Here is a 21,705-nt window from a genome sequence, read left to right as displayed (position 1 = left end):
AGCCCTGAGAACCTGTGCTATATATTGAAAATTTGCATAAAATATCTTCTTTATTAGGCTGACAACATTATGGCATATATAAATCTATTATATAGTTTTTGCTCAAATTAACTTGCATTTTAGGCTTAATGATCCTTTTAAATATTTGATTTTCAGCTGCTGGAAAAGTACTGTATAATGGAAACTATGTTTTGCACAACTTAAGTATTACTGAATTCTTGCAATTTGTCTCTAAGAAACTGTTGTAGAAGTAGCTGGAAAGCGCAGCACTGTGCCATCTTTGAGTTTCACCACATTAATATTGGAGAGGTAAAGGGTTCATATAGCTATACTTGTAGAGCTTTGTCATTTTGAGAAGTGAAAACACCATTATAGTTTTCAAATAGTTATCTGTGAGTGTTCCCCCTACTGTTTCCGTGATGGACATGGGGAACGGCAAACTGTCTGAGAGTGAGTTCTTGGCTTGATATCATCTATTGTTTTCTGTGTGTTATGATCTGACTACAAGTAATGTATCAGTCCTGAGAGCATGAGAGAGGGTTGATACCATTAAATCTGGCATACGGAAATGGATCGTGATGCTCAATAAACCGTTTTAACACGATCATTTGTTGTAATGATTTAAATATAAAAGCCAAGGCTTTGAGTTTGTGATCATGTAAATAACACCTTATGTTAATATTATTATCCTTTTATAATTATGGCACCACATGGGTTCTGCAGCATCGTATATAGGGTAACATAACAAACTCTGCAGGTACAGACTAGCATATAACCTACATAGATGCATAAATTAAAGTGCTCACATGACATAATTACTCGGAGATTACAGAACAGAAAGGGTCCTGCTCACCAGAGCTCACAATCTAAGGTATATATTTTATTTATTATTATTTATTAACAGTTTTCTTATATAGCGCAGCAAATTCCGTTGCGCTTTACAATTTGAATCAACATTAATAGAACACAACTGGGTTGTAAAAGACATACATGAAGGTAAGAGGGCCCTGCTCGCAAGCTAACAATCTATATATGAGCACAAACAGGGAGAGGGGGGGAAGAGATGCGAACAAAGGGCCTGATTCAGAGCCACTCGTAAGTGGCAGCTCGTTCGCTCCGAGCGATGTTTGCCCAACTGCGCATGCGTACGGATCGTTATACGCATGCGCGAACCAGTCAGTGCGGCCGAAATTCATGTGCTCGCAAAATAGCGAATGCCTGCTAATTTTAGTGACAGGATGAGGCGTATGTGGGTGGTAACAGGGGAAGGTGCTTGAAAACGGGGAGTGGAGATCCGATCGCAGGCGTGCTTAAAGGTCAAAACGGGCGTTTTATGGGTGTGCATATTTAAAACAGCAGCGTCATTGACCACGTCACTGGGTTATTTTATAGCCAGAACTGCTCGCAAAATTGGGGTAGCAAAAACCAACCACAAGAATAGCGAGCAGCTCATACCCTGTTCGATGTACTTGATTAATCTAATAAATAGCGGACATGACGTAGGATGCGAGCGGACAGGGGGCGTAGTTTCCCAAAAAACGACCACAAGTTTTGTTCGCTCGTTCAGACCTAGAGGCGTGAACAGACCGCAAACAGCGAACGGTTCATTTGAATAGTCACCCCTATTTTCTGGACGAGCGAGCGCAAATAGCGACCGGCTCTGAATCAGGCCCAAAGTGCACCTTTTTTATTTATTCTACAGTGCATCCAGAGAGTATTCACAGCGCTTCACTTTTTCCACATTTTGTTATGTTACCAAATGGAATAAATTAATTTTTGTCCTCAAAACTCTAAACACAATACCCCATAATGGCAACGTGTAAAGAGTTTTTTTGAGATTTTTGCAAATTTAATTAAAAAAAAATAAAAAAACAAAACTAAGAAATCACACGTACGTAAGTGTTCACAGCCTTTGCTCAATACTTTGTTGATGCAACTTTGGCAGCAATCACAGCCTCAAGTCTTTTTGAATATGAGGCCACAAGCTCAGCAGACCTATCTTTGGGCAGTTTTACCCATTCCTCTTTGCAGCACCTCTCAAGCTCCATCAGGTTGGATAGGAAGCGTTGGTGCACAGCCTTTTTCAGATCTCTCCAGAGATGTTCAATCGGATTCAAGTCTTGGCTCTGGCTGGGCCACTCAAGGACATTCACAGAGTTGTCCTGAAGCCACTCCTTTGATATCTTCTCTGTGTGCTTAGGGTTGTTGTCCTGCTGAAAGCTGAATCGTCGCCCCAGTCTGAGGTCAAGAGCGCTCTGGTACAGGTTTTCATCCAGGATGTCTCTCTACATTGCTGCATTCATCTTTCCCTCTATCCTGACTAGTCTCCCAGTTCCTGCTGCTGAAAAACATCCCCACAGCATGATGCTGCCACCACTATTCTTCACTGTAGGGATGGTGATGAGCGGTGCCTGGTTTCCTCCAAACATAACACCTGGCATTCACACCAAAGAGTTCAATCTTTGCGTCATCAGACCAGAGAATTTTGTTTCTCATGGTCTGAGAGTCCTTCAGGTGCATTTTGGCAAACTCCAGACTGGCTGCCTTGTGCTTTTTACTAAGGAGTGGCTTCCGTCTGGACACTCTACCATACAGGCCCGATTGGTGGATTGCTGCAGAGATGGTTGCCCTTCTGGAAGGTTCTCCTCTCTCCACAGAGGAATGTTGTAGTTCTGACAGAGTGACCATCGGGTTCTTGATCACCTCCCTGACTAGGGCCCTTTTCCCCCGATCGCTCAGTTTAGATGGCCGGCCAACTCTAGGAAGAGTCCTGGTGGTTCCGAACTTCTTCCATTTACGGATGATGGAGGCCACTGTGCTCATTGGGACCTTCAAAGCAGCAGATATTTTTCTGTACCCTTCCCCAGATTTGTGCCTCGAGACAATCCTGTCTCTGAGGTCTACAGACAATTCCTTGGACTTCATGCTTGGTTTGTGCTCTGAAATGCACTGTCAAGTGTGGGACATTACATAGACAGGTGTATACCTTTCAAAATCATGTCCGATCAACTGAATTTACCACAGGTGGACTCCAATTAAGCTGTAGAAACATCTCAAGGATGATCAGTGAAAACAGGATGCACCTGAGCTCAATTTTGAGCTTCATTGCAAAAGCTGTGAATACTTATGTACATGTGATTTCTTAGGTTTTTTTTTTTAAATAAATTTGCAAAAATCTCAAAAAACAACTTTTACATGTTGTCATTATGGGGTATTGTGTGTAGAATTTTGAGGAGAAAAATGAATTTATTCCATTTTGGAATAAGGCTGTAACATAATAAAATGTGGAAAAAGCAAAGCGCTGGGAATACTTTCCGGATGCAATTTAAACTTTCTTTGACCACATCATATTAATATATTTTCCTTACAATGTTAAAGAAAAATTGCTATAGCATTTGTAATTTATGTACATGAACCTGCATGATGGTGATCCAACCTGTACATTTTTCTTATACCAGGAATCTGAAAGCTCTTCCTCTGTTTTGTCATCTGTGATCTCTGCATATGACTGCAGGCTGGGCTGAGTAAGGGACTTAGAACAGGTCGGTAGCTGTGTTGGTCAGCTGACGCCACATGGGCATTGGCGAGTGTCAGCTGTCACAAGGAGCGTCAGCTTTCCCAGCACTCTCATGACCTATAGCTGTACAGGCAGCCTGTTCCAATGCATCATTGGTGGCTGCCAACTAGCAGCGGGTGATGAACCTAGATTTTCTATCTATGGCAATGATCCAGCTTCTGTATATTTGTACCTTTTAGGCAATGTGTTCTCTCTTTTGGGCTATTACAAGGACACTCTTTATTTACAGTAGGATGAATTAATACTGAGGTTAATAATAAGAATCCATGGTTAGGTTTTTAGCAATAATAACCTTAGATATTTATCTATCTTTGCACTACTATCATGTTTCAATTGGTCCAATACAATCCAGTCAATTCACAAATGAATCGGTAGTAAATTCAGTCGGCTGATTCCCCAGGAATGATCCTTTGCCAGCACAGGAATGAAATGGACATTTTGGATAGATTAGTTACCTAGGCTGCACCCTCGCAGATCATTACATATTAAAGTTCAATAACTGTTTTTGCTCACCAGATAACAATGCTCCTTTTTGAGTGTGTCTTCCTTTTATGTAGTACCTCTTGGTCCCTATATTTCCTCTTAAGTGTGTGTGTGTGTGTGTGTGTGTGTGTGTGTGTGTGTGTGTGTGTGTGTGTGTGTGTGTGTGTGTGTGTGTGTGTGTGTGTGTGTGTGTGTGTCAGTCAGCACACCTCCTCTTGGGGTTTGTTTCAACCAGTTACACTCCTGCAGAATCAGTCTACTATGAAACCTGATGGTGCAGAACTGTAGGTAATGGCTTTGACCCCATTTTGCCATGTAGATATCTGATTCCTAGTGCCTGGAGAATGGACACACTGCTGGTCCTGCCTCATTATAAAGACTTCTTCTTTGCCTTGCAGTTACTAAAGATGGCTTTCTTGCTGGCGGACTCCTGTCTCCAAACCCCATGGCAGAAGGTTTAAACAGAGACTCGCAGCCTTCCCTGGATCTAGCAAGCGCAACCAGTGGAGACAAAGTAGTCACTGCTGAGGTCGGTATAGTACATGTGTCGGATGCTCTCATTTCTCCTGCACAGTTGAGGCAACAGAGCTAACACTGGGTACATTCAGTCGTGTGGAAAGTAGTAAAGACCCAAGGAAGATTTGGTTATTTTCATTTGCCTTATGTTTTATAAATTGCTAGTTCAGTGCATTTACATCCAGTTCTCACTGTCTGTCTGCTAACCTACTTCTAGGAAAATGGAAAGGCAGCAGATGGACAACTGTCCAGCTCCCCAGCGGAAAGTGCTGGTCCTCAGAGGCCTCGATCTAACTCCGGAAGGGAGCTGACTGATGAGGTAATGTCATCACTGGGTTCTGCATTGTCTCTGATTCCTCCTTTCCTCTCTGTCTCATATTTGCTCTAGAACAGTAGTTCTCAACTCCAACAGATCATGTTTTGTGGATTTCTTTAATCATGCACAGGTGAGTTAATCTATTTTGCTGGGTGAATAATTATCCCACCTGCTTCTGCAGAAAGAAACCCTCAAAACATGACCTGTTGCGAAACCTTGAGGATTGAGGTTGAGAACCACTGGTCTAGAACAATGATGGAAGGGCTCACATTGTATTCAAGTCTCTATGGTGAGCAGTGCTCATGTTCCACTTCGGGTTTTAATTTATTTCAGCATCTTCTCCCATATGTATATTGGGAGCCATTACTGTATTTCCTCGTCCGAGCAGGATCTGGTGTCTGTCTCTTATCTTTTCCACATTGAGTGGCCACATTATTATGACTAGCAGGCGATTTTATGCAAAGTAGCTATTCCACCGATACTGCTGACGGCTATGCAGAAACTAATGAAGTTGGTCACTCATGAAATAATGGGCAAACAACGTGATCTTTTACAGACTTAGAACATGGAATAATTGTTGGAGCTCGCAGCAGCGGTGGAGCTTTAGCAAAACGGCTGCACTGGTGAATTGTTTGAGGGCAGCAACAGTTAATGTGTAAACGGAGTGGACCAGCTGACACAAAACTGGGTCTGAGCACTAGGCCTGTGGTTGTAAACGGCTACTGGATGCTCAAGTGGAACAGAGAGTGGGCAGACTAGTTCAGTCCAACAGACCGGGAGCAGTGCATCAAATTCCATATAATCTAAATCCGGGATCAATTCAGATGGCCTCTCAACAAACAGTATGCTGCACATTATATTGTATGGGATACATAAGCAGAAGGCCTGTCCACACGCCATTGCTGTCTGCTGAAAACCGGGTGAAACCCCTCCAGTTTGCTGAGGAACACAGAAATTGGACAGAATGTTTGGAAACTGGTCCTGTGGTCTGATGAATCACTTTTTCGGTTATACCATGCAGATGGTAGGGCGAGGATATGAAGACAACCACACGAAAGATTGGATCCTTCTTGCATTTTCGCGACTCTCCAGCCCGGCGGAGGCAACGCTATGGAGATGCAGTTCATCGTATTTGGGTTAATACTCCCCACGAAACGTACCGAAAGTTAGTAGCAGTAATACCTAGAAGAATTTACGCCGTATTAAAAGCGAAAGGTAGGCCAACAAAGTACTAACCCGGTGGTCATAATAATTTGGCTACTCAGTTTATTATGCTTGTTACCAGCCAAACTACCCACTTACTGCAGTAACAGGGTACCCTGGTTTTACTGCTGCTGCTCCATATTATCGCTTATTTGTATAGCACCAGCAATTTATGCAGCGCTGTGCAGAGAATATGATCATTCCTTTCAATCCCTGACCCATTGGAGTTTGCAGACTAAATAGTCAGAATCTGATGAGTCTATCAGTTTGTTTTTGGAGGACGGGAGGAAACTGTAGTTAACAAATGAATTCCCTGCAAACATGGGGAGAACATACAAATTCCACACAAGTAGGACCCTATCCAGTAACTGAATGCATTACCTCAGTGCTGTGAGTCTGTAATGCTAACCAATACACAGCCTCACTGTCCCGCTTTTCTTTAGTATTTATATGTATGGATTAGGGATGCGGCTTATAGCGGTTCTAGAATGCAGGGAAAAGCTATTCTTATAACAGCAACTTTTTATATGTCCATTCAAACCATTAGCTGCGGTGTCTGATGCCAGATTAGCACATCAGTGTTTGTCGTTGCAGGAGATATTGGCCAGCGTAATGATAAAAAACCTAGATACCGGAGAGGAGATCCCTCTGAGCTTGGCAGAGGAGAAATTGCCAACTGGCATTAATCCACTGACCCTGCATATCATGAGAAGGACAAAGGAGTATGTCAGGTAAGGATCACACAATCAGGGGTATTCAATATGGGTGCGATAACATCGTTTTTGCGTTAATATCGGAGGTATGACGTCATTATCGCAGGTTTTACTTTTACACCATATTCAATTTCAAAGACTTATCGCAGTTTTGAAAAGTCTTTGATAAAAAACGGGGATAACTTTTCACCATTGAATAGGTGTCGAAAAAAAGTGCAGAATTGGGGTTTAGGGGTACAGGCTTTAAAAAAAATAGCCTGCACCCCTGGGAATGACATTTAAAAAAAGAACTGTGTCAAAAAAAGTTTACAAAAAAAATAGGGACACCCCAAAAAATTAATTTAAAAATTGGGGTGAAAAAAAAAATGGGAAAAAATTGTTTAACAATAGGGAAATAGGTTCAGGGCTATTCTGCAAGTATGCAGCAGGTGTTTTCTAGAATAGAATTATAGCGGCAGGTGCACAAATGCAGAATTTTTAAAAACTTACTTTAGGGACTTAAAAATATGCTAGTACCCATTTTCACGTACCCCAAATTTGATGGGACCACTTAAAAAAACGAAAAAAATAACCTAAGTGCTCTTCTGCATCACTTATTCAATGTCGGGAAAATAACACCTGCTGCGGCTATTTAAATCCCCGACTTTCAATTAAAGGCTAAAATGGGGGTACCCATAGTGTTCCCCCATGTTTTTACAACTTTAGGGGGGGGTCTTACAATTATTTTAAGGAAAAATTCGTAACTTTACTCAAATCCAACTTCGGAGTTTCCCGTTTTCGTTAATTTTATATTGAATACGGGGATAAGCGGGAGCGCGCACCATACTTTAACGCAGAAGAAAACTCAGATATGAAACGTTAACTTCGACAGTGAAGTTAACGTTTCATATTGAATACCCCTCAATGTGGCTAAACCCTAGGTCCAGTTTTCTTTCCCAGGTATCCTGCTATGTTAATGTAATCAGTCACTGTGTGCATGTGGTTAATGTTTTCTTGCATCGCTATAATAATGCCTATGTTCTGTATTTTCCTCATTTTTTTGCAACAGCATTTTTCATGCTAAATCCCCAATATTACATATTTTGTTGCAGCCTCTCTAGTGCTCTAGTCACACCCAGAAGCAAACCCTTCTATCGTGCCATAAATTCAAGTGCAGACAACTAAAAGGGGATACACAGCCCCTGTAATGGCTCTATGGTGTAGATCAAAAGAGAGAAGGCAATAGTGGTCTTCTGTGTCTAGTGATACTAATCTGCTATTTTTCTGTATGGATGTTGTATTGCATCAATGTACGGCCAATTATTTGTGTGAATTTATTAACACTATGCCCTGACTGTGAGAGGGACATACTTTTGTTAATGCCGAGGTTATTTATTGTCACACATGCAGGTCAAAATGCTGATACTGACCATTTACACTTGCCTCTCCCATTACTGGTGAAACACCATCAAATAACGATGCAGAGTCATATCTTATATATATCATTTGCTTAGTCCCTTTGTCCAGAACGCTCTTTGATTTTGAATATCTCAAAGACTAATTAAGATATTAATGCGATTCTTTTGCGACGGATTTCAATCAGCAATAAACAACAAAATTTGGAATAAAACTGTCTAAAATGTTATGAAAAAAAAAAATCGACAAAAACCACAATAAATGCTTTGGTTTAGCTAACCTGAAAATGTCAAGAAAACTACCGGAACACAGAGCCGGCACTGTGACCCGAGGGGATAGGGGTGATCGTCACCGGCTGCTGTTGGTCTGTGCTCTCACATGGACCCGGCGCCCTAGCCATATGCGGACACTGTTTACGTTCTGCTCCTGATTGGCCGCCTGGCTGCATGACATAGCTATTACATAATGATGGAGGGCACGCAGGCGGCACAACACGTGAGGCTGCCATAGGGGTCGCTCTTTCCTCACCTACTTTCTCCAACACGTCGATTCCAGGCTCGCAACTCCCAGCCAATCAGCACCGGGTTTGCGCCTCGAATGCAACGCCTCTTTTCTCTGCTTTCCACTAGAGCTGCTGGCAGCTGCTGATTGGCGGGAGGCCGAGAGACAGTGAGGCGGAGTAACAGTGCAGTTATCATTTGCATCTATAGGGGCTCAGCTTGTAATAGCTCCTGGAAACATTCCATTTTGCTTCAGAGTCCATTGTCCAAATATATAATCGCACGTACATATTGGCGAAATGATACAATAAAAAAATCCCCCAAAACCATAGCTGGTTATGTTTCACACACATCTTTTATTACCCGATTACATCATATTAACATATGATCTAGCCATTATCTAGCGACGCATTTTCCGTACGTATGTTCTGCGTTCAAATTGGCGAAATGTTCACCACCGGCATACTAGTACTGTTCTAAAACCAGACTTTATGGCGCAGACTCCGAATAACTGTATTTCCCAACTCCTAGCTTATGGTATTAGTATAATGTATGTGGCCATATTTATAGAAATGCATTCTCTTGTCATAAGCGCCCTCAGTCCAATTTTATATAATGTCTTCTAAATACAAGCTCTGTGATGTAACATGGCATATGTGTGTGAGACAGAACCACAAAGCACAGATTATATAGCATTCCAGATGCAGTTTGAGGACTCTGGGCCTGATTCAGAGCCGGACGCTCTGACCAGAGCACTCGCTCTGAATCAGGGCCCTCCTACCTAAACTTGGAGCGGCCTCCTGGCCGCTCGCATAGCTGTGGGTGACCACCCACAGCATATGCGAGCGGCCAAAAAGATGGTCGCGATGGTCAAGATCATCGCGACCATCGGGCTTGCAACAAGACCATGCGGTAGGGTCTCGGTGACCGCAAGCCCTGGAGTGATTTTGGCTCTATCAGAGCCAAAATCACTCCCACTGACATCACTAGTGGTGTCAGTGGGGCCGGACCCAGACGGTAGGTGTTCCCATGGGAACACCTCCATCTGGCAGCCATGCCCCCGGCACGCCTACCAAAGGTGGCGTGCTGTCAATCAACATCGACAGCATGCCCCCTTTGGTGCGAGACCCGGAGCGACGGCTTCCCCGTCGCTAACCAAGTCTCGCACAATCAGCAATTTGCTCCCAAACGCCTGAAAATGGACAAAAACTGTCGTTTGAACAAATTGTTTAGATTAAACATTTAACAAACTTGTCTGATGACCATTTTCATCTGTTTTCTGGCATTTAGGAGCAAATTGCTGATCATCAGTTACTCCCATACGTTACCAGATTTTCATTCCAACCAATCAACTAGTTGGATGGTTGGACAGAAAATCTTTACCTGTGTATGCACCTTAAAGAAGAGGGATGTGAGCAGATCCCGCTGCCGCTTTCTCATTGCCTCCGCAGCAGCTTTGTACATGAGGTCACACATGCGTAGAAGCCGGCCACAGGGGAGGTAAATAACGCTGCTACTGAAGCAGCAGTGCTACTAATAGCTGTCCCTGCCCCGGATCAATGCTGAGTTGCTCCGGCGATGAGTATCCCCCGTGGCGAGTGAGAAACGTAATCATTGGGGGCCATCAGGACCCCGATGATAAATAGGCCTCTGAGTGCTCAAAACCATTTGTTGGTTTCCAAATAAGAATTTAGTATATTGTTTGTGTGTAATGTGAGATCAACATTTAATGTCATTATGCTATCATGATGATAATGTCACCTATTTAAAGTTTGAAATTTAATTATCAGGTCCTTGGCTTCCTTGCTGTATCAGAGCTAATTAGGATGCAGCACATAAGGTTGGATTCACGTTGATATGAGTTTGTTTATGCAGATGATGAGTTTGTTTACTCAGAAAGTCAGTATGTAATTTTCCAAGCTTAAGCGTCTTATTATAGGTTATTATTTCCTACCATTACAGCCTAAGTAGTTTGACCTAATAATCTTCAGCTTCATTTTTGCAATACATCTTGTAGCAATGCAATAGTCTGCAAGATTGCATCACTTTCTTGGACCGGTTTGTTCTCATAAAACAGTCTAGTAGATGAAACTTCTGCTTGTAAAATACTGAAGTAAAGCTAAAATGATATTCACAATACTTTTAAAGCTAACCCTTTAAAAATTGTGTGCTTTTTTTGTTTGTTAAAGCACTGTGACAAGAAGTTTGTTTGTGCAGGCTGATATAATTGATTTTATATTTCTATAGAGTTTTCAACAGTGATAACTATCGGGTCCACCAGTCATATGAAACATGCTAATGTGAGCAGAGTGGCTTAGGACCACCCCTCTGAGCTCTGCCCCCTGTATGTACTAAATCCCCCCCACCTGCTATCACATGACATGATGAGTTTGTGTGTGCATGATGGGCAGCCATAGTTGTCTGCCAGTCAGAGTTGTTCCCTGCTAAGAAAAGGGACTTGCAGATTAGGTTTAGGCACTAGGGAGGGAGGTTAGGTTTATGCACCAGGGAGGGGGGGGTTAGGTTTAGGGTGCGGGGAGGTTAGGTTTTTGCACAAGGGAGGGGGGGTTATGTTTATGCACCAGGGAGGGGGGGTTAGGTTTAGGGTGCGGGGAGGGGGGAGATTAGGTTTAGGCACTAGGGGGGCAGGTTAGGTTTATGCACCAGGAAGGGGGGGTTAGGTTTAGGGTGTGGTGAGGGGGAGATTAGGTTTAGACACTGGGGGGGGGGGGAGGTTAGGGTTAGGCACCGGGCAGGGAGGGGAAGGGGAAAGGGTTAGATTTACCGTCTGTCCTTATGGGTGTTAGGATAATGACTTTGAGATGCCGCTGTCTGCGTTCTGATCAGCTGCATTCTGACCGCTGGGATCTCATACCCAACCCGGTTTCTTCATATCCAATCTGTGTCTGAAATGCCATAGACTGTAACCTCCCGATGCTAAAAGGGTTCAACTATGTATAACACCAACTTCATTATTTTCTACATGGGTGGTGAGAGGAACATGTATTAGCGAGGTTGTACAAAAGTGAATGAACCCTTTTATCTTCTTACGCAGACAAAAGGGGAAACTGCAGGTGCATACTCTGAAGGTGTGTACACACTTGCCGATATAGTGAACGACTGAACGATATTGGCCAGTGTGTACGCTAAAACGATGAACGATAACAACCAATGATGTGCGCTCCCGCAAGTCGTTGGTTATTGTCAGGTTGATGCATGTTCGGGGATGAGGGAGGGTGCCCGGCACTGAACGATATCATTAACGACACTGAGCACACCCCTGCCAGGGACACTAGACTATATCACTCATGGAGCGAATCGTCTATTGTGTACGCACCTTAAGACTTCTGGTGATCAAAATATTTATAATAAACTCCCAACAACTTAAGAGAGGGTTTTAAGTAAGATCCTTAGTAAATGTTTGGGCAAAGATGTTTGCCCAGCTACCATGTCACAGTGAAACGCCAGAAGCCCCTCCACCATTTTTTTCCCCCACTTTTATCTTACCAGATTAGCTAAATCAGAATTTATATGTAAATGAAAATGGAGTTACTGTTTTTATAAAACTCTTTAATGCCTTTTTAGCATCTCTTATGAAGTTTCTCTGAACAGACATGCGGAGTGAGTATAAATGATATTTTCTGTGTGCTTCCCCTCCCCCCAGTAATGATGCTGCACAGTCTGATGATGAAGAGAAGCTGCAGTCTCAGCAAACAGATACAGACGGGGGAAAACTAAAGCAGAAAACGTAATCCACTTTCCTTTCTGCTTTCCCTGTAAAGCATTTGCTCTGACAGTTGTTGAATTCCGTTTTACCTCTGCATGTGTACAGTAGGGTCAGTGCATAGACATATAAGGTAACCCAGCTCCCACAGGTCACATGAGTTCAGGGGTGATGTCAGCCGGTGCCTGTTCCTGTTTATGTGTATGTGGCTTTTTTTACATGTCATGTGTATATGGCTGTATGTGTTTTCTTTCAGTTTTGGCTTGGGAGGCGTTTTATACCTGTAAATGAGTAACTAGACACTCTTTCTTAGTTTCAAATCTTAACTTTGACTTCTGGAATGACTTCAATGTGTATCAAACATTTTTAAGTTTTTAACTTTTTTTTTTAGAAATGAAGTGAATCCGTATTCTGGTGTTGACACACCGGTGACCTGTCTTATTGTATGTGCTAATCAGAAGTCACTAATCCTTTGTAAATTTGTGTATTAGGCTTGATTTTGGCATGGAACGCCTACTGTGCTCACTCACTCTGGCCTGTCTATCTGGTCATATTGTCACTATGTATTGCAGACACAAGCCACAGCTATATTCATTACACCATTCACTTCCAAATGTTCATCAGTGAAGACATACAGAAGTGTCATCGTACTCTATTGCTGCAGTCACGCCAAACGGCACTTCTCGGCCTCCCCGGTCCCACCTGTCTTGCGCCGAGCGTCTTTTTCACATTTTTTTTTCCCCTCGAAAATGCATCTAAAGACCCCTGCACACTACACGATACCTTTTAACAATTTGGCCGATTCCGACACATCGGAACGTCAAATAGTTAAAAAATGTGTAGTGTGTATGCATTACATCGTGTAGTGCGCACTCCCGTGGGGTCGTTCGCCTCATCGTCTGGTCTTATGTGTTGCATGTAAGATCAGGTGATGTGGCTGACGATCCCATACAGCACTATGGGCCTCATTCAGAGGCGGTCGTAGGATGCAAGTGATTGTTCTGAAACAGGGCGGCCGCTTGCATCCTGAACGGCCGCCTCCATGTCGGTCGTTAGGCTGTGGGTTAACACCCACAGCCATAACGACCGCTAGGGTGATGGTCGCGATGGTCAAGACCATCGGGGCTAATGCGCACTGGAGCAACATCGACACGGTTGCGAGCTCAGAGCTAACGACCGGGTCTGAATAAGCTCCTATGTGTGGGGGGCTGGCATGTCGGGCTCCACATCGCCCACTGTGTATGGACCACTCAATATGTTGGCCCATTGGCGCTGGGATCGTCAGCTGGGTACGCACATCGTTTAGTGTATACACTAAACTGTTTAGTCTCAAACACAGATTGTCACAAACAGGTATACGAGTGTTGCATATCAAATTAATCATGTTTGTCACCTCCGTTTGCAACTAAGAGACAATTTCGGGTGAAAAAGATGCTCAGCACAGGAACTGGCGGCTCCCCCTTCTCCTTGGCGTATTGTGGCTAGGTGTATGAGGGGAATGGGTATGAAATAAGTCTCCTCCGGGAGTCCCTAAACCTAACCCTCCTCCCCCGCAGCTAAGTGCTAAGAAGCCCCGGACTTACCTCGTTCGGTCCGGCGTCCTTCTGCATTCCAGCATTGGGATTAAGATAGGCGTCAGTATTTTGACGCCTATCTTAAGTCCCCCGTCGGGATATTGACCGGCGGCATCTCGTCTGCCTGTCTATAAACTACATCCCTGTATGAGGACATATCTGTAACACACTAATCTATTAAGATCACTTAGCAACTTGATTAAGGAGCTTCCGTAACTTGTCAGTCATGAAAACTTTCAGGGCTGTCTGAATGAAAAAGACGGTCTCTGTAACCATTCTGGTGCAGTCACATGAAAATCTGGGATCTTACTTTTTTTTTTTTTTTTCTGAATTTCAAGGACGCAGCTGAAAAAATTCTTAGGTAAAAAGGTGAAAAGAGCAAAACATCTGGCAGAAGAGTATGGAGAGCGAGCAGTGAATAAAGTGAAAAGTGTCCGAGATGAAGGTCAGTTACATCCGCTCCTTATTCTTTAATATTTAAATAAAATCATTAATGTCAGTATTTTGTGCGTTTTGGAAGTGCCTCCCGTTTTATACTGCTGTATAATAGTGCATCAATCGCAGGTCACAACCCTTAGGATGCATAAACACAGCTGAATAAAGTTCTGTCTAGAAAGCTTTATAACCATCGAACGTCATAACAGCCATCAGGAGATGACTATATTGCCTGCCTCCTCTGTGCTCGCATTCACTTCAGAATCAGACCTGAAAAATACAATAAGCTGCTGTCATGGTCTGTCCACCGTTTGTGGCCCCTTCTGTGGGAGTATAGTCACAGCAGTTACCCTATAATCTGATCACCGTATTATCAAGCGCTGACTCAGTCACCTTTCAGCAGTAACAGATGTTAGATTGCTTGTGAGTGTTTCCCAAGTGAGACCTTTAACATTGGTTATTGGACAACATGTTCTATTTTACTACTCAGATCTAAGCTTTGTATTTAAGATGGTGTAATTTTAAAGTAGATTGCATGGAGCACTTAGTCAGAGGTATCGGACAGATTGCTCACAGCTGCAGTATAAAGACTAAATTAAATGTTATTTATTTCATATCCTTTTCAAGCATGGGAATGATGTACTTTTGATTACTGTTAGAAACACTGTTACCGGACTGTTTATTATTAGACTTTACTTAAAGTTGTGTACATTTGCATACTAATGGTCTACTCTGGCCCTCAGTCTTTCACACTGACCCTGATGACCCATCGTCCAGTGATGATGAAGGGATGCCCTACACCAGGCCTGTGAAGTTCAAAGCTGCTCATGGTTTCAAGGGCCCCTATGACTTTGAGCAGATCAAAGTGGTGCAAGATCTCAGTGGAGAACACATGGTAATCAAACTGTTACTATTATACTTTATATAGCGCCACAAAAGTACCGCAGCATCTTACACAGTACATAAACAAGTGAGCTAACAAGAAAACACCGACTTGCAGTACAAAATAATGGAGGACAAGGTTAATAAACATTGCTGCATTAGCGATCATAACACTCACATAACCAGCAGGGGGTAAGAAGCCAAGTGCTAGGTAGGAATTTCGGAGTAGATGATAGTATGAGAAAGGGAAGGATATGCACAGGAGGGAAGAGGGCCCTGCTCGTGAGCGCTTACATTCTAAAGTATTTAATATCAGTATTTTGTGCATTTTGGAAGTGTCACCCACACATCTTCATTGATAGTGTCGCTCTATTTCTTCGTCGCTCTGTCTCTTTCTCGCTCTCTTTGCCGCTCTGGCGCTCTCTCTTTGTCTCTCTTGCTCTATCGCGCTGTCTGGCTCTCTCTGGCGCACGCTGGCTCGATTTAGTAAAGAAAATTATGTTTTAAAATTCTTGAATGTGGTGGGGGTGCATAGTGGAAATAGGTGAACTATTTTCACTTTACTCCCCACCCCATATTTACATGTGAGGCAGTGTAATGACAGTCTGCCTGTTACCGTCAGGACTTTATCCTTTTTAGTTTTTTAATAAATCTTAAGTGTTTTGTGACTTATTTTGAATACATATTTATTCACCCTCAATGCATCTCTTTTAAAAGTTGCATTTTAGAATTGCCGGACAGGGTTAGATAGGGATGGAAGTTACAGTAAGGGTTTGGTCTATGTATCTTTAGTTTGCATTTTATTTTAATTCTTCTTTGATGTCTGCTAGGGTGCTGTCTGGACAATGAAGTTTTCTCACTGTGGACGTTTATTGGCATCTGCCGGACAAGATAATATCGTGAGGATATGGGTTCTCAAAAATGCTTTTGATTACTTCAATAACATGAGGATCAAGTATAACACAGAAGGTACATGTTTTGTTCATTGCTATGTAGCTAGTCCTAAAATATACATTTATTAAAATAGTATTTGTATTATATGTGTACCCATCTCCTACAGACAAAGGAATCAGCCCCTATGTAGTTTATGATCTGTGTTTTGTGTTAAGGAGCTATCTCTACCTATTCTGCCCTGAGGAGTCAGAGGAGTAAACCTCCCGAGCTGGTGGTTGTGATTCAGTAGAAACCTTTATCATCCTCTGTACGACCCACCTTTTAAGCATCATTGAGGCGTTTATCCTACTTTTACACTTATTTATACTCCGCTTTAAAAAAAAAAAAAAAAAAAAATCTGTACCTTGATTTTTTTTTTCTGCATGATTAAGTTGTCCTGCTCACAGATAGGCAGGCCAGGCATCATAATCACTGAGTGACCAGCTCTTTGTCCCGTTAAGGCTTAATAGCCCTTATTGACTTTTTTGCAAGTAGCAGCTTTTATTGTGATTACCCAACAACAGCGTACACATAAGGTTAGTGGTCCTCTGTAATCATATTAATGTACTTGAGTTGTTGGGTGAGAGACTGTATAGCAATGGCAGAACAAGGCCTCTCTTGTGGTAATGGGTTGGATACGGGATGCCAGCGGTCAGAATCCTGACAACGGCATCCTGACTGGGTTAGGATACTGACACCTGTCGGTCAATATCCTAACCCACCCCCTCTCCCTACCGCTAACCCTACCTCCCCAGTGCCTGACCATAACCTCCCTCCCAGTGCCTAAACCTAACCCTCCCCCTTTAGTCCCTAACTCTAACCCTCCCCCTAACCCGATGCTGGCATCTGGATTCTGACAGGTGTCTGGATACCAGTGCCGGCATCCCGAATGTCGGTATTATGACTGCATCCCATGGTAATACTGTAGAACAGGGGTGGCCAACCAGTCAGAGGCAAAGAGCCAAAATATATCTGTGGTCAAGTTAAAGAGTGCCGATCGCATGCACTGTCACTAAGCCACGCCCCATTTTTGTGCGCACGCCTTTGGTATGACATTCACAGGAGCATGACCTTGTGTCACCCCCCCGTTTTTAGTCTCTCTGCGGGCGAGCCCAGGACATTGAAAATACACAATTTACATAAACTTCCCAATATAATTGTTTCACTGTTGAAGTGAAAGAAAAACCCAGAGCAATATACAAAACATTGAAATAGCCACGTTCACATAAAATACACAGAAACAAGCCAGATCCACATAAAATACATTTTAAAATAAACATTACATAAAATAACATATTGAAATCCAGAACCACATAAACTACACTGAGAAAGCCAGTGCCCCATATGCAGTGCCCCCTTGTAGCTGTGCCCATTATGCAGTGTCCCCAGTAGTTGTGCCCCTTCTGTCATGCTCCTGTAGCTGTGCCCATTATGCAAAGCCCTCAGTAGTTGTGCTCCTTCTGCAATACCCCTGCAGCTGTGCCCATAAAGCAATGCCCCCAGTAGTTGTGCCCCTTCTGCAATGCTGCCTGTAGTCGTGCCCCCTAAGGTAGTGCTCCCAGTACTAGCTCCCCCTCCCTGCCCACACCCCTATGAAGAAACTTACTTGTCTTCATGCTGGCACGGCTCCACCTCATCAGGGCTCCCAAGTTCCAACTTCGCTGCCGCTTCCGCTGCCTGCTGGATCTAACTGGATCCAGCAGGTGCACTGGCTCCTTTCTTCATGGGTGATGTCATGACATCACCAGCGCACTGCATTACTGGGAATGCAGGCCTCTGAAGCGATCAGAGGCTTCTTTAGTCTCTTGATCGCTTCAGAGACCAGCGTTCTCAGTATAAGTGGGGGTCTGCTGAGCCGGGAGCCGCATCGTAAACTCGAGCCGCATGCAGCTCGAGAGCCGCGGGTTGGCCACCCCAGCTGAAGGACATGGCTTGGTGGGCTGCTGTGTTCACATCTTCACAGTAAACAAACATACTGTTCTGCCCATTTTATATTGTAAGCACACTTTATTTTTCCTTTAACACGCTTTGCTATGAGATATTTGGTATGCAAGTAGTAGTGCTGTTTATTTTTAATGTAGCTCTATTATATTATGCAGTGTTTTATAGAAAATAGATTATATACGATCCTGCCCCATAGCCACTTAGTGTCTGAATTCACTATAATACAAACACGCACATTAGCATACATTATCTCAGCAGCCTATTAAGTCACCAGTCTGTCTGAGTGTTGGAGGAAACCTAGGCAAGCAAAGCCCACACATATACGTTGTGGTCTTATTGGGATCAAACTCGTGGCCTCCGTGGTGTGAGGCCATTAAGTTTATCACAGTGTCACTGGAATGTGGCAGTAGGCGCACATGCCTCTCCCATTAGTTATTACTCATGTTGTGTTTTTGTTCTTTACAGGGCGAGTTTCTCCTTCGCCATCTCAGGAAAGTCTTAATTCTTCCAAATCCGATACAGATGGTGCGGTAAGTATCTCCCACTCTGAACCAGGTAGAAAAGATCAAATGCTTAAGGATTGCACCCCAATAAAAGAATCCCTAGTAACCCCACTCCCACAATAAGAGCTGCAAGAGTAACATGCCAGGGACCTGTGTAGTTCTAGAGTTATTCCCCACTATAAAGGTTCTGTAAGGGCATCCTCTCCCTAGCTTGGAGAAATGCAGTGTGGTAAAGGGTGTATATTGGACAGTCTGGTGCATTCAGCCAAAATTCGGCTTTACGTGTTAGGGGTGTGCGGTGTGAGGGGGTGAAAGCCCGGGCTTGGGAACTTCTGGGAGGGTGTTATAGGCACCCTGCTCATGGTGTAGGGGACCAGGTCACTGACCTTCATCCTCTGGGGGGACACGACAGGCAGCCAATGATGGCTAAGAGAGAGGCAGGGGACGGGGCTTTTCACTGTGACCTCCAGGAGGTGGGGAGTGGATTATGTGTACGGTGTCCAGCGTGCCTGCGCTAGGTATACTGTGTGGATTTATATAATGGATTGTAACTCGTACCAAAACTTTAAGTTCATATTTAAATCGTATTGCAAAGAATTGTTTTCATTTTAAGACTGTTTCTTCTCTTACTCCTCATAAAGTGTTATGACACATGCAGCCTGGTATCGTGACCGAGAAATGTGACCTGACACACGGGTGCAATGACAACACTGTCAGCTGGTTACTGATCACACACACTGTGCAGTGTATCAGTTTTTCAAGGTTGAGGTAGAAAAGCTTAATTGAGAACAATGGCTGATGCCAAAGTTTGGGCCATATTTTCACCATTATTTACACATAGTATATAGCTGTTCGTGTACTACCTTATGCATTATATACAGCTTCTGATGAGGATTTTGTACTTAAGAAACTTTACTCCTTCTTAGTCGATCACGTCATTCACATTCAGCCTTACTTTAGTTTGCTTTAAACAGCTATTAAATGTGGTTTTTTTTTTTTTTTTTTTTTTTTTAGGCTTATAGTGGAGGGGACGATAATGACACAGATGATAAAAATGCACCTTTTCGCCAGGTGCCGTTTTGTAAATACAAGGGACACACAGCCGACCTTCTCGATTTGTCCTGGTCTAAAGTAAGTTCACGGTTGAGGCTGATCTCGATTGTATGTTGTAGTGTTCTGTCCCTGTACACAAAACCACTCTGGTATTGCTATGTATCATCATATAACGATTTGTCTAATTTTATGTCTTCTTTACGATATTAAAATGCTGCTAAATCAGTTTTCTCCTTTCTAATTTGCATACGGCAACCGCTCACTGGTAGTAAATGGAAGCAGCACACAGAGGAGACTGATTAAATATGACGGATGGAAATGGTGCATGCTGTTAATCCAAAACATGCGTTTGCTGTGAGGAAACACTGTGTTCCTTTAGCCATATAAAAATTCAAACTGTAAAAATGCTGCTGAAATGTTTGTATTTTGTCACACATAGAGATACATCGTAGACTTCAAGCTGATTTTATTTAGTATTTTATTAAATCAATTCTTTAAAAGAAGCAGTTATCGTAAAGGACCAATAAACTGTAAAATTAAATATATTTCATTAAATTCCCTACATCAGAATGTTTCATCGCTTTTAGAGAATGCAGCTTTTCATTGTCAGATGCTTGTTTCTTTAAGCATGGCCGGTTTGTACATCATTACTTTGGAAATTCATAAAGTAGTAATTAAGGGGTTAGATTAGTGTAAAACTTTTTATTTTGGTAATTCTAGAATTTTCTAATTCTCTGCCCTAGATGAAGTACTTCTGTTAGTTCCATAATCTGTGCCCATAACAGCTGTTTTCATAATGGATTTAAACTCAGGTGGATGAAGACTGTAATTGTAAAAGACATAGGGCCTGATTCAGAGCCACTCGTAAGCGGCAGCTCGTTCGCTCCAAGCGATGTTTGGCCAACTGCGCATGCGTACAGATCGTTATACGCATGCGCGAACCAGTCAGTGCGGTCGAAATTCATGTGCTCGCAAAATAGCGAATGCCTGATAATTTGAGTGACAGAATGAGGCGTATGTGGGTGGTAACAGGGGACGGTGCATGAAAACGGGGAGTGGAAATCAGAACGCAGGCGTGCTTAAAGGTCAAAACGGGCGTTTTATGGGTGTGCATAATTAAAACAGCAGCGTCATTGACCACGTCACTGGGTTATTTTATAGCCAGAACTGCTCACAAAATTGTGGTAGCAAAAACCGACCACAAGAATAGTGAGCAGTTCATACCCTGGTCGATGTACTCGATTAATCTAATAAATAGCGGACATGACGTAGGATGCGAGCGGCCAGGGGGCGTAGTTTCACAAAAAACGATAGCAAGTTTTGTTCGCTCGTTCAGACCTAGAGGCGTGAATAGACCGCAAACAGCGAACGGTTCATTTGAATAGCCACCCCTATTATCAGGATGAGCGAGCGCTAATTGCGTCCGGCTCTGAATCAGCCCATAGATACAGGTTGTCTCACACATCCAGAATGCTTTTGGATATCAGATTTTTCGGTATTTTGGAATATTTGCATACCATAATAAGATCTTGGGAATTGGACCCATCCCCAAGTATGCGGCAGGTGTTTTTTTAGAATGCGCTTGGTTGCGGCAGGTGAATCTTTAATAAATCACTTTAGGGACTTAAAAATATGCTGCACCCATTTTCGTGTACCCCAAATTTGATGGGCAAAGTTATTTAAAAAAAAAAATTAAGCTAAATGCTATTATTCACTACTTCTTTAAAGACGCATTAAAGCACCTGTCGCGGCCTTTTAAAAACCCCAAATACCTTTAGCTGGCCAAATCGTGGGTACCCATAGTGATCCCCCATGTCAGACCATCTTTTGGGGGGTTACAGGCTGATTTCCCCAAAAGTGACAGGACTTTTCGATACTTACCTTTCCGCTGGGTCCCGTTTTCACCGAATCCTAATTGAACACGGGGATAAGTGGGTACGCGCCCGATACTTTA

The 21,705-nt window shown here is 43.1% G+C and overlaps 1 protein-coding gene across 1 annotated transcript in view; it reads left to right on the top strand.

Annotated features, from left to right (window-relative positions):
- The window catches only part of WDR44 (WD repeat domain 44), a 93,454-nt gene that overhangs the window by 52,212 nt on the left and 19,537 nt on the right, over nt 1–21,705 (top strand). Inside the window, exons 5-13 of the mRNA XM_088452960.1 lie at nt 4,459–4,589; nt 4,794–4,895; nt 6,690–6,826; nt 12,368–12,451; nt 14,340–14,446; nt 15,180–15,331; nt 16,149–16,287; nt 18,661–18,725; nt 19,713–19,829. Coding sequence (XP_088309086.1) covers nt 4,459–4,589; nt 4,794–4,895; nt 6,690–6,826; nt 12,368–12,451; nt 14,340–14,446; nt 15,180–15,331; nt 16,149–16,287; nt 18,661–18,725; nt 19,713–19,829 — 1,034 coding nt within the window. The remainder of the gene's footprint in view (nt 1–4,458; nt 4,590–4,793; nt 4,896–6,689; nt 6,827–12,367; nt 12,452–14,339; nt 14,447–15,179; nt 15,332–16,148; nt 16,288–18,660; nt 18,726–19,712; nt 19,830–21,705) is intronic.

Source organism: Taudactylus pleione, unplaced genomic scaffold, assembly GCF_031769625.1.
Source record: "Taudactylus pleione unplaced genomic scaffold, aTauple2 ptg000039l, whole genome shotgun sequence".
Lineage (NCBI taxonomy): Eukaryota > Metazoa > Chordata > Amphibia > Anura > Myobatrachidae > Taudactylus > Taudactylus pleione.
Note: the sequence above shows the minus strand (reverse complement) of the source record. Positions and strands in the feature narration are given on the sequence as shown.